The sequence below is a fragment of the Cydia splendana genome, chromosome 22, assembly GCF_910591565.1.
Source record: "Cydia splendana chromosome 22, ilCydSple1.2, whole genome shotgun sequence".
Taxonomy (NCBI): domain Eukaryota; kingdom Metazoa; phylum Arthropoda; class Insecta; order Lepidoptera; family Tortricidae; genus Cydia; species Cydia splendana.
Window position 1 is genome coordinate 8881564 of NC_085981.1, and position 14052 is coordinate 8895615.

The 14052-nt window shown below is 39.8% G+C and overlaps 2 protein-coding genes across 2 annotated transcripts in view; one reads left to right on the forward strand and one right to left on the reverse strand.

The window, feature by feature from the left end:
* Positions 1–14052, forward strand: part of LOC134801485 (uncharacterized) — a 234132-nt gene that overhangs the window by 149526 nt on the left and 70554 nt on the right. The gene's annotated exons all lie outside the window — the stretch shown is intronic.
* The window catches only part of LOC134801513 (uncharacterized), a 49013-nt gene that overhangs the window by 20836 nt on the left and 14125 nt on the right, over positions 1–14052 (reverse strand). Inside the window, exons 2-7 of the mRNA XM_063774124.1 lie at positions 13524–13665; positions 13020–13115; positions 11036–11207; positions 6045–6216; positions 3272–3451; positions 1565–1716 (exon numbers count right to left, since the gene is read on the reverse strand). Of these exons, the coding sequence (XP_063630194.1) occupies positions 1565–1716; positions 3272–3451; positions 6045–6216; positions 11036–11207; positions 13020–13115; positions 13524–13665 (914 nt within the window). The remainder of the gene's footprint in view (positions 1–1564; positions 1717–3271; positions 3452–6044; positions 6217–11035; positions 11208–13019; positions 13116–13523; positions 13666–14052) is intronic.

Here is a 14052-nt window from a genome sequence, read left to right on the forward strand (position 1 = left end):
CAGGAAAATGGTATTATAATTGATTTTCCTGTATTTATTTCTGTATTTAGTTTATTACGTTCATGACGATTTTTATAGTATGTCAGAACATCAGATGGAACGGAACGCAATTGGAGTCATAATAGAAATATTGATGTAAAATAAATTTAAAAAAATGTATAAAGATAAAGTGTGAATAAGATGACACTTCCCAATGAAACGTACATACTTAAAAAAATATAACTGTTAATAAATGTAATTTTGACATCCTTTGTCCGATTTGATTTTTTTTTTGGACGGATCGCCCACATGTGTTGTTCTTTGTACGGGATAGATATACATAGTAGATTGTTAACCAAGGGATGAAAGACACTCATATCTGCCGAGGTAGGCCGCCAATAGTCCCGAGGCTGAAATGATACCTTTCACCCGAGTAAACACTGTACTTTTCATTTCGAATACGAAGAAAGTAAAATGCATGTGTGTTTTTTAAAACATGACTAAGAATAAATTTTTATAGTATTTTTTTAGGGTACTTTCAATTAACAACTTAGGCAAAAGTATTGTTATTTATGGAATGGGGAGTCAAATGTCAGAATGGAAATTGTATAACAAATCGATTTATACCCAAATTTCAATTACTTATCGTAAAAAAAATCGTACTTGGAACCTAAAATGCTCTAGTGCAGAAACGTATTATTTTCTGCACACCTTTTAGAACAATGACCCTCTTTCAGAGCATGAGAAATGAAAAAGAATTTAGTTATTTATGATACAAGTGCGTAAAATAGGAAATTCGCAACGAGTGGCGATATATTAAAACACGACCTAAGGGAGTATTCGCACGTGTATTGTACGTTTTACAGTACATAAATGGCCCTATAAATTTTTGACATGGTCACGTAATATGCTACTTATCGCACTAGTGCGGTAAAGTAACTCTATATCTACTGTAAATTATAATCATAATCATTTACTTACGACACTGATGGTAGTTTCGATATCGGCCTTGCTGGTGGGCAGTTTGAGCCGGGTCCGGGGCTGCAGCTCCGGTATCTTCCTCAAGGTCACCACGTACTGGTCTAAAGTGTTGTTGTATAAAGTAGCACCACATGTGATAAACGATACTTACGACACTGATGGTAGTTTCGATATCGGCCTTGCTGGTGGGCAGTTTGAGCCTGGTCCGGGGTTGCAGCTCCGGTATCTTCCTCAAGGTCACCACGTACTGGTCTAAAGTGTTGTTGTATAAAGTAGCACCACATGTGATAAACGATACTTACGACACTGATGGTAGTTTCGATATCGGCCTTGCTGGTGGGCAGTTTGAGCCTGGTCCGGGGTTGCAGCTCCGGTATCTTCCTCAAGGTCACCACGTACTGGTCTAAAGTGTTGTTGTATAAAGTAGCACCACATGTGATAAACGATACTTACGACACTGATGGTAGTTTCGATATCGGCCTTGCTGGTGGGCAGTTTGAGCCTGGTCCGGGGTTGCAGCTCCGGTATCTTCCTCAAGGTCACCACGTACTGGTCTAAAGTGTTGTTGTATAAAGTAGCACCACATGTGATAAACGATACTTACGACACTGATGGTAGTTTCGATATCGGCCTTACTGGTGGGCAGTTTGAGCCGGGTCCGGGGCTGCAGCTCCGGTATCTTCCTCAAGGTCACCACGTACTGGTCTAAGGTGTTGTTGTATTCCAGAGGTTGCCGCCATTGGAGGTAGAGGACACCTGGAAATTTAAAAAAGTAACATTCTGAATGAAATCAAGTTTATTTAGAAAAATTACAAGTAATTTTATGGAAGCTATGCACACCAACACGACAAAAGTTAGGTACAGTCGCCATCAGATATATCGGGACGGCCAAGGTGTTCACAATATCTGAACACGCACTCTAACGCCTTGACAATAGAGGCGTGTTCAGATATTTTTGAGCGCCTTGCCCGCTCCGATATATCTGATGGCGACTGTACCGACTATTGTCAAGTTTGTGTGCGTTCGTCTAAGAATTACTTTAGATATTGAATACATTTTACAAATGGTTAATCTCTAGTGAAAAGGACTCTAGAAAACACGTCTTATCGCTCTCTTACCATTAGGGCTCATTAAGACGACGCGAGAACATGCGAGTTTCATTACATTGCGGGTTTTGATCGGGCGATTGAATTGGACGTAACCAACAGTCCGCAATGTAACTAAAATCGCATGCGAGTTCGCGCGCCGTCTAAATCAGCCCTTAGGCTGGTCCCAAGTGAGGTTCATTATGATCAGGCGGCTTAGCACGGTCGCGTTTTTATCCCTTGTCACCATGCCTGTCACGTTCTAACAAGTACGTAAGTGCGAAAGGGACGCGCATAGTGATAGACGATAAAAATGGAACCGTGCTGCGCCCACAGCGGCGACGGCGGTTTGACGTCAGTGAGGACGTATAAAGGCGTCGACGCGTCGCCCAGACGCTCTAAAAGGTCTGACGACTTGACGCCGTCTAGTGAGATTATCTCGACAGAAAGTGAGTTCTATAAAACACGTCTTATCTCTTACCATTGGGCTGGTCGCAAGTGAGGTTCATAATGATCGGCGGCGACGGCGGTTTGACGTCAGTAAGGACGTATAAAGGCGTCGACTCGTCGCCCAAACACTCTAAAAGGTCTGACGTCTTGACGCCGTCTAGTGAGATTATCTCGACAGAGTGAAGTGGATTCTAGAACACTCGTTATATCTCTTACCATTGGGCTGGTCGCAAGTGAGGTTCATGATGATCGGCGGCGACGGCGACTTGACGTCGGTAAGGACGTAAAAAGGCGTCGTCGCGTCGCCCAGACGCTCTAAAAGGTCTGACGTCTTGAGGCCGTCTATTGTGATTATCTCAACAGAGTGAAGTGGATTCTAGAACACTCGTTATATCTCTTACCATTGGGCTGGTCGCAAGTGAGGTTCATTATGATCGGCGGAGACGGCGGCTTGACGTCAGTGAGCACGTATAAAGGCGTCGACGCGTCGCTCAAATGCTCCAAAAGGTCTGAAGTCTTGACGCCGTCTAGTGAGATTATCTCGACAGAGTGAAGTGGGTTCTAGAAAACACGTCTTATCTCTTACCATTAGGCTAGTCGCTAGTAGTTAAGTGAGGTTCATTATGATCGGCTGAGACGGCGGCTTGATGTCAGTGAGGACGTATAAAGGCGTCGACGCGTCGCCCAAACGCTCTAAAAGGTCTGACGTCTTGACGCCGTCTAGTGAGATTATCTTGACAGAAAGTGAGTTCTATAAAACCAGTGATATCTCTTACCATTGGGCTGGTCGCAAGTGAGATTCATGATGATCGGCGACGACGGCGGCTTGACGTCAGTAAGGACGTATAAAGGCGTCGACGCGTCGCCCAAACGCTCCAAAAGGTCTGAAGACTTGACGCCATCTAGTGAGAAACTGTAGAATGCTCGCACCCAGATCTTGTAGGGCGTGAAGGGCTCTGGAAAGGTAAAAGATGATGTTAGACTTAATTTTCTTGGATAGATAACCATACATTTTAACGCCAAGAACACCTTAAAGCGTCGTCGTTTCTAGTCGTGCCCACAGCGCCAAGGAGAACTATAGGTATTATGGCAGACGCTGTCAAAGTAACCGTCACACTTTCAAGCAAGGTTTACATTAGCTCGCGTGCGCCCGGGAGTGATGTTTGTGCTTATTTATTTAGAAATTTAATTCCAGCAACAAGGCCCATATTAAAAATACCTAACAGACTAACATACATATGTATTTTATGAGATAAAGCGTTAAACAGTTTGATATAATACCGAAACCCTAGTTCACAATCGTACTAATTAAGGTTGTTGCAAATGTTGCGATTAAGGCTTTTGATTTGTGTAGGTACATCAAATGTATCCAGAAATATTCTGGATAGAAGGTTTCAGCGCTGAATAAATTTTATGAATAATAGATTGGTATTCAAGTAGATTGCCTGGATGTATGCTGAAAGATTATTTGCTCTTGTATACACTTGTATGCTCGAGTTAGGTTAGACAAGTATTTTAAATAAGTAGCACCAGAGTTATTAGGAGTGATCGACAGATTAAAAAGATTAATTACGTATGTTACGTTACTTTTTACGGTTCCGTACCCATAGGGTAAAAACAGGAGCCTATTACTAAGACTCCGCTGTCCGTCTGTTTGTCACCAGGCTGTAACTCGAGAACCGTGATAGCTAGACAGTTGAAATTTTCACAGATGATGTGTTTCTGTTGCCGCTATAATAACAAATACTAAAAACAAAATAAAATAAATATTTAAGTGGGGCTCCTATACAACAAACGTGATTTTTTTGTCGATTTTTGCGTAATGGCACGGAACCCTTCGTGCGCGAGTCCGACTCGCACTTGGCCGGTTTTGTACTATCTATCTATCTATCTAATACCTTTAAACGAGCAATTCTTGTTTATTTATTTATTTATTTATTTAAATGTATATATATTTGGGGATCTCGGAAACGGCTCTAACGATTTCGATGAAAATTGCTATATGGGGGTTTTCGGGGGCGATAAATCAATCTAGCTAAGTCTTATCTCTGGGAAAATGCGCATTTTTGAGTTTTTATATGTTTTCCGAGCAAAGCTCGGTCTCCCAGATATTAAGTAGGTACCTACTAAATTACTGTAATAAACAACAAGCTTCGCCACGCATCTAATCTACCGTGCAATAATAAATTACTGAAATGTGGAAGCAATTCGTCGGATTATGCAAACGAACATTTTACGATAATCTGGTTAAGTTTTTCAACCGTTTTGTTTGTTGTAAGACTTGTAAGTACTATTAGATTACTAGTTTCGCCTCGTAATCGACGTAGCGAAACGATCGTTATTTAATATTCTCTTTATTTATTTTTCGTAGGTTGTTTATAACATGAATATAAAAGTAAAATACAAAAGCACATAAAAAACAATAAAAAATACATATAAACACATAAAAAAACCTAACCTAGGGTGCCGCCGGCAGCAGGGCTTGGCCCAAGCTGCCGGTGGTCAGGGCCGCAGAGTGAGGAACCGACGTACTATACGCGCCGTGTCCAAAATTACCGCCTTCTGCATCTGACCCTTGATCCAAGCACCCAGCCAGAGTCTCTCTAGGTGTTGGTCGAGACACTTCGCTATGAGACCGTTCGCTGACACGACTATCGGAACCATATTATTATTTGTTACGATAATCTTCGTTAAGTATTTTAATCGTTTCGTTTGTTGTACAGAATACAAGTTTCGCCTCATATCCGATGTGGCATGCAATAGTGAATAACGTAAATGTGAAAGCAAGGCGTCGGATTAAGTAAAACGATCAATATGCACGAGCACATCAAAGAGGATTCCGAACGCCGACAATCAATGCGTAACTTAAGTAACTTCCTCGCGGTCCATCGTGGATACAAATAATGCAAATATTCTGTGTAAAGTGACTCTCAATTCATGAGTATAATGATAATAACATGAAAATTAGATCACTAATACAGAATGAGCGCCAATAACCCGAAAGACGTTAACCACGTTAATTTTGATGGTGGTAATAGGATATATTACGCGAAACCCTGCGTAGGGGGCGCTACTACCACAATCCATCACAATCTGGGGGTCTGCAATCTGCCTCTTTATCGCTCGAATATGCAAGAGCGATAGAGAGATTAGATAACGAGATTTCGATTTTCCTGTTTCGCGGTAGGCCCTTGTTAACAAACCGCCTTGATGCATCAATGTCATACTTTATTGTCTGTGAAAACTTGTCAAAAATCAGTTTAAGGCACAGTATGTATAAGTTACTCTATGGTTTACTAGAGGAGCTAGTGCTGCACTCTGGCGGCAGAACATTGCAGTAATACCCCCTATTACAGGATGGGCGCAACCTCCAAAGAATTTTAACCATAGATTCTGCTGCCTCATAGGAAAAACATTAGCATATTCGAAATTGAATTATTTATTATTTTATTCCAGAAAACTTTTAAGTTAAAAAGGCAAAGTTAGACGTAGGTATATTGATACAATATTTTAATTGTAATAGGTATAATTATCAAAGCTAATACTTACTTAAATTCCTCAACTTAAACCCGACGACTTTCGTCAGCTTCCCAGCCGTATTGAGCAGCGTCAGATTCCTAGTCGCTTGCGAATAATCCGCCATCGTCAGATCGCTAGCGAAATAGTTCATCTTCTTCACATCGGCAGAGCTAGGGATGCCGATCACCGGCGCCGCGTCAACCTATGGAAAAATAGTTTATTTAGAACAACCTCACACAAAAGACATATGTAACTTCGTATAAGATGAATAAAGTCTAAGGAAAAAACGTGCCTCGGAAATCAAGAAAAAGTCATTCTCGGATAGATGGCGCACACACCTTTGGTCTATGGTCAGCTAGATGGCGTTGACGACACCGTTTCATATTTAACAATTTTAACACATAGGTATCAGTGAATGAACATAGGTCAAAATGATATAAAAATAATTAAATTAATAAAATAATTTATCCATATATATACATTTTTTTGATAGTTTTATACGTTTTCATTTTGAGTTTTAGTCGTGTGTCGATAGATGGCAGTAAATTTACTGTGACTACAAAATTTACTATGACAGGACCCCTCTATACTATCTATTCTCTTTGCCCACACTATTGTAGGGCCATTACTATCTGAGCGTCGGGGCAATAAAACCCGCTGTCAACAAGGATGTGCAAAAAGTACCTACACGTGCTTATCGTTAGCAAAGAGAATAGAGTGTATAGAGGCGAATTGTCAAAGTAAATTATGTAGCCACTATAAATTTACTGCCATCTTTCGACAGAAGATTAAAACTGTTAGAACGCCATTTGACTTTGATCCTTATTCTTTCACTGATATGTGTTAACTTGTTAAATATTAATATTCAAGCCATCTACTCGACACTAGGCCAAAGGTATGGTGCAATCTTTTCGAGCGATGGCGCCATAACCGACGCCATTTTCCATAGAGTCAAGTAGACGATGATCGGGAGACGCTAGTGTGGGGCGTGGGTGGCCCTTACCAAAAAGTGTACAAGATTTTCTTAACCTATGACCGTCACACTAGGCTAGGCGTGTCTTGTGGCGTCAGATTTGATTTACATCTGAAGTTTTGGTTTTCTAATATCTAGTACTGGTGACCGAAGAGCTGGCGGCTACCTCGCACAACGTATCAGCATTGCGATACAGCGAGGAAATGCCGCCAGCATCCTTGGTACAATGCCTCAAGGGCCTATTTTAGATTTAAGCTAGTTATTGATTTAGTTTAGTAGTACCACTGTATATATATTGTAATTGTATTAGGTACTCAGTACAAAATATTATTCCAAAAGCTAAGAGTATTTAATAAAAATAATATGCTTAATCTAAACAAGAACAATCACAATAGGGAATATTACGCAAAACTCTGCGTGTAACGCGCTACTAGCACAGACTGGGGCTTGTGCACAAATCACGCGAGGTCCGATGGGGGGAGGGGGGTAACGAAAAAATCACGATAGATCATGTTGGGGGAGGGGGGGTATAAAGTAAAACCTCACGTGTATTTTTCTACAGTGAACGAAACTAAGAAAAAAAAACCTACCACATAAGTAGATACTTTTTCTTGGTTTCTTTAAACATAGATCTTCACTCTGCACTTCAAAATAGAGAGTCTATTTGACGAAAATATAAAATAAACACGATTTTCTATATACAAGACTATTTATCTTAAAATTAGGTCGAATGAAAAAATTTCAAAAAAATACACGTGAGGTTGTGTGGGGGGAGGGGGGGTAGCCAAAAACCTCACCAAATGTCACCAAGGGGGAGGGGGGATCAAAAAGTAGCCGAAAACACCTCGCGTGATTTGTGCACAACCCCCCGAGGGCCTAAAATTTCACGGTAGACTCTCTGTAAACAAACCGCCTTCATGCATCAAAGTCATAGTGAAAACTTGTGAAAAAATAGTACATTTCGATGCTAGTGCGGAAGGTATGTCATTACTTCACGAGTACCGAGATATCTTGCCACGAGCCGCAGGCGAGTGGGAAGACTCGGGACGAGTGAAGAATGACATTTCCGCACGTGTATCGAACGACGTTTTTTAATACAGTTGCGAAAAAATAAGTAAAACATTGTTAATCGTACACTAAACAAAAGTGGTAACAGTGACAGCTCGCTTAGACGTCGTCTTTAAGTATATTATATCTATGGGCGTTTGGCAGCTATTCCGTTCCATTCAGACACCTTATTAAGAACGGAATTTTCAATATTCAATATTAAAAAATAAACGTGTTATAATGATGAAGAGGTAAGTATTAAAATATGAAATATGTATATTTTTCATATTCTTACATTAACAGTAGGTTTTTATGCTGATTACGACGTTTAAAGGAAACTAATATTAACACTCATCAATAAGTAGTCGTGAATTGGAACAAGTATAAATTTAAAAAAATTGGAAAAGTAAAAAGCACTAGTTCGACATAACCAACTTTCCGCACGCTAAACAGCTACGTAAAGTAGCACTTTGTGAGCAACTGTATTAAAAAACTGTTTATGGCATAGTATGTATAAGTTAAGGCTCCGTCACACAAGCGCGTTTTGCGGGCGGCGCGTGAGCGGGGCGCACCGCATTTACATATAAAACGCTCACTCCGCGCTCACGCCCCGCCCGGAAAACGCGCCTGTATGACGTAGTGTTGAGTCGCTCACTCGTGAGGCACCTCATTTGTACCACTCATTTTGTTAATTTGTCGCAGTACTTCATACCGCAAAAATGTCTTACATCACTCCTCTATTAATTTTACTCATTTACTCGCGCGCATCACAAACACCTCACTGTTAAAAATTATGTAATTTTACATGCAAAAAAATTACATAATCCTGTAAAATTCCCGAAAAATCTGGGAAATTTACGGAAAAATATGACATTTTACGTAATTCTCGTAAATTTTTACGAGAATTACGTAAAATGTCATATTTTTCCGTAAATTTCCCAGATTTTTCGGGAATTTTACAGGATTATGTAATTTTTTTGCATGTAAAATTACATAATTTAATTTAAAATTACATAATTTTTAACAGTGCTCTTGCCACACAAATCATTCACACACTTCAAATTTAAAAAAACTCTTATCCTTTCAATTTCACTCGCGACCTTCAAAACTCATACGCTCCTCATAACCTCGCAAGAGAGTCCCTGGATCGCGCGAGGCGCTCGAGGTGCTCGCCCGCTCGCCGACACTCAAAACTCAAATGAAGAAACGAGTAATGGACGTAATGGTCCACACTGTCAACTGCCGAACTACAAACCTTATTGCAACGACAAAAGGTCCACCGAGAAAAGCATTGAGTTTGTACCGCTCACCGCCTCTCTGTGACATGAACACCTCAATCCTTTCAAAATGAAACAATGAATTAGAAATACCCAAACAGGGAGTGAGACAGACACGCGCCGTACTTCAATATCGCCTCGCGTCACCACCGAAAATACGTTAAAAATTAAACACGAAAGACAACAAGCGTAAGCGCTGCAAGCTTTCATACATCTTACGCCTTTTTGATCCTAACTTACGTGTCAAAATGGCGCGAGAAATCAGTCTCAAAACGAATTTCGACGTGTTGCTTCTCTGTCGCACTTGTAAATTCGTACGTAAGTGTGACAGGAAGGCAACATGACGAACTTGGTTCGCGGTACGCCCTCTGTATACCAGGCGGGCATTTACGAAGCTTGCTTAGAAACAGAAATCCCTTAAGTAACTTAAATATTATTGAAATATAATACGGTAGCGTACACAATTTATGATAATTTCAATAAGTTTCAAGTTTATTAAATAAAAAGTAAGTATAATTTTCATAGGTAAAATAAAAATGTAAATGTAAATTATACCGATTTGAATTTGCAATACTTTTTATTAACATTCTTTGTAAACGACTTCGAACTGTCAAGTTATGATTATGACATATTTATATTTATTTTGTTCGTACTTCGTTCACTACCTAGTTAATTTTAGTTCTCTAATACCTAATACCTAGTGATAATTCTTATAATCATAACAAAATATGGACATAGTTTTTGCCAGTAAATATACCCGCGGATCTTCCTTGGTGCCTTTTGCATGAAAAAATGAAGTGTAAATGTAGCCGGTGCGGCAGGCGCGAATGGTGCTTTGTTTATTATCATATTGATGATATTACTGTTAAATTATCTGAGGTGGTAAGTTAGTCACTTCTATATAATAATGACTAGTGAAAATATTGAATTTGTTCTCCTTAGTTTGTTAAAAATGTGGTAGTTTTATGGTTAATAGGTACTTATGAAATATATCACTACATATTATAAAACAAAGTCCCCCGCCGCGTCTGTCTGTTTGTGGGTTTGTTTGTATGTTCGCGATAGACTTAAAAACTACTGGACGGATTTTCATGTGGTTTTCACCTATCAAAAGAGTGATTCTTGAGGAAGGTTTAGGTGTATAATTTGCTAACCCGTGCGAAGCCGGGGCGGGTCGCTAGTGATTATTATACTTAAAATTATATCAAGTAGCAAGGAGGAGGTCTAAACAATCTAACAATAAAAAAGAGCTACATTAGAACAAGTTTCATAAAAGCAGCAAATTAAGTTAGGTACTTTATGTTCTTAGTTTGATTCTAAAATTATCTTTCTCCTAAAAGTTCTATTCTTAACCTCCAGAATTGCACTCCAATTAAATATTACTACTTATTTATTTATAAAGGAAGTGATGAATACATAAATATGTATATACATTAAATATTTTTGTCGCCGTTGGAGTTAATGGAATAGTCGACGCTGAATATATGCTAGTACCTCACCTCATTTGAAGTAAGACATTGTAACACCTCATTTTAGAAAATGAGGTACTCATACAAACTCATTTTAAATTGATGTCCTACCCATCACTAGTATGACGGAACCTTTAATATAGATTAAAGGTTAAACCATAGGGTTTACATTGTTTATAATATGTGCTAGTAGCATTCTGGCGGCAGAACATTGCAGTAATACCCGTATTTAGGTCGAGTAAAAAGTTTACATACCTTAGGGCGTCCCTGTTCGTAATAGAGGACATAGGCGATTTGCGTGGCGTCCTTATGCGGGTACGTCGGTGTGAACGACTTCTTTACGATCTCTATGTCGAGATGCGTGTCTGTACCGTCCGAGTGCTCAGAGTGAATGTTGTGCTCTGTGGCGTTGTCTTGGCGACGCTTCCTAGAAATATGAAATGTATTTGCTAGAAATATGGTATAGAGATAGTGTATTATTTGGCTGTTTTCTTAAATAACTTCTATACTATTTATTTTGAAATTACAAGAAAAATATATTTGAGATTTTCAAAATGAGCTCTTTCATTTGATATGTAACACGATATAGTTTAAAAAACATTATTTTTTAATTTTTCATTTACCCCCCAAAAGTGGCCACCATGTTTAAAAAACCGGGCAAGTGCGAGTCGGACTCGCGCACGAAGGGTTCCGTACCATAATGCAAAAAAAAAAACGAAAAAAAAGCAAAAAAAAAACGGTCACCCATCCAAGTACTGACCACTCCCGACGTTGCTTAACTTTGGTCAAAAATCACGTTTGTTGTATGGGAGCCCCATTTAAATCTTTATTTTATTCTGTTTTTAGTATTTGTTGTTATAGCGGCAACAGAAATACATCATCTGTGAAAATTTCAACTGTCTAGCTATCACGGTTCGTGAGATACAGCCTGGTGACAGACGGACGGACGGACGGACGGACGGACGGACGGACGGACGGACGGACGGACAGCGAAGTCTTAGTAATAGGGTCCCGTTTTACCCTTTGGGTACGGAACCCTAAAAATCATTTGTTTACGTAAGATGTCCGTCTTTGTGTCACGAATTTACATATGTGTACCAAATTTCAACTTAATTGGCCAAGTACTTTTGGAGAAAATGGGCTGTGACGCCTGTGACAGACGGACAGACAGACAGACAGACGCACGAGTGATCCTATAAGGGTTCCGTTTTTTTCCTTTTGAGGTACGGAACCCTAAGAATGCATGAGGATGACAGATGATACAAAAAGTTTATTTAAGTTTCGATTGGCGTTTTCTATCAAAGATTATCATCTTGGCTAGGACCCCAGCGGAAGCACATTGCGTCGGTAATTTAGGCATGCAAATTGTTTTGTTATCTTCATTATACTGTACATTATTTACAAACTTTTTGCATATATCATATTGTCATCATCGCATTACAATAGTAAATATAAATCCTTACAAAAAATACAAATCGGTGTACCCTTTACATCTCATTAAAGTGTACAAGTGATTCTATCGGTTCTTAAAAACACATCCCTCGCAACGCATCCTCGCACATCTCTGGTGGAACCGCAGCCTTAAGAGCCCATCAACGTGCATACTAGCGCCACTGCTAATTAATCGTGATTATTTAAATTTAACGACAGGTATTTAAAAAACGGGGGCCGCTACGTACTGTATTGTGTATTTCAGTACCTTTTGAATACATCAAACTAGTTTTTATGTTGCTGGATTCGTCGAACTAGGACCTCAAAACAAAAACGGCCGTTTTAACTTTGGACGCATAGATTGACGAATCCAGCAACATAAAAACTAGTTTGATGTATTCAAAAGGTACTGAAATACACAATACAGTACGTAGCGGCCCCCGTTTTTTAAATACCTGTCGTTAAATTTAAATAATCACGATTAATTAGCAGTGGCGCTAGTGTGCACGTTGATGGGCTCTTAAGGGGCTACTCGAGGTTTTCAACGATTTTTAACAAGTTTTGAATCGTATCTCCTACTTTTGCACTACAGATATAATTATAAGGCAAACGGCTATCGGTTCTTCAATATTTTATCTCCATTTTTGTCTACCGGATTTTGAAAGAATCATGAATACTTATTTTTTTATGATTTTTTTAAACTTTGTCTAAACTAAATATCTGTATTAAATATGGGATATTATATTGCTTAAAGCCGTTGTCGTTAATTATTCCGTGATGACTAAAGACATACAAATACAAATCACACCTATGCCTATGCGAACGCAGATCCCGCTTCCTCATCCCGTTCAAAATGTCCGAAGAAGAGAATTCATCGTTGTACTTGAGCTGATCCTTCTTGTACCTGAAATAAGTTTTGTTTTTTTTTTATTCATTTTTTTTATTTATTATACGGACCTATTGTAGGTATGGCAAGGTTGTTAAGTATCTCTGCGAATTCCCCACATTTCATGGCGACCCTGCCAGGATCGCCATGAAATAAGTTTTGCTTTTTTTATTCATTCTTTACTCCACTCTTGTGTTCTGTACCGTATTTTCCATAAGGGCACACAGGGCCCGTGCCCAGGGACCCCATCCTCAGGGGGCTATATATTTGATTACCCATAATAAATAGAAGATCATAGTAGAAAAATGTTAGTTTAATTCGCTTTCTTTACTTTCCAAAACGGCCCCAAATTCTTATGTGCCCAGGGGCCCCAGCATAGTTTAAGACGGCCCTGCTTGTGTTGTTATTATACCCCACACTTCATACCAGTCGAACTGCGCCGGCTGGTCTCCCTGGAGCTCTCTCTTCGGCTCGGGGTGGCGGGTGAAGTTGCTCGGCGGGGCCCAGAAGAGGTGGATGTCCTCGGATGTCACTGCCTTCGCGGTTAGGTTCTGTGGCGCGGACGGAACTGGAAGAATGGAAAGCTCGTTAATTATAACGTTAATAACCATAGGTTTCTTGTAAAAACCCTTGGCCACCCCACACTAGCGTCTCCAGAGCATCGGCGTCTAGTCAACTCTATGGCGACTGGTCGACGCAATGTAGGCGCAACTGCGCAGCGACGCCATTTTCCATAGTGCTGACTAGACGCCGACGCTCAAAAGACGCTAGTGTGGGGTGGCCTTAATTCTAAGTACTAAATAGACGTAATGAATAACGGTGCATTTGGGGAAGACCGACATATAAAATTTTTGATTGGGAAGATTGTCATAGGGCAAAAACTCTCGTATTTGTAGGTACGAGTATACGTACTTCGTTCAGATACAGTCAGAAAGGAAGGCTTCGCTGTTCTGCT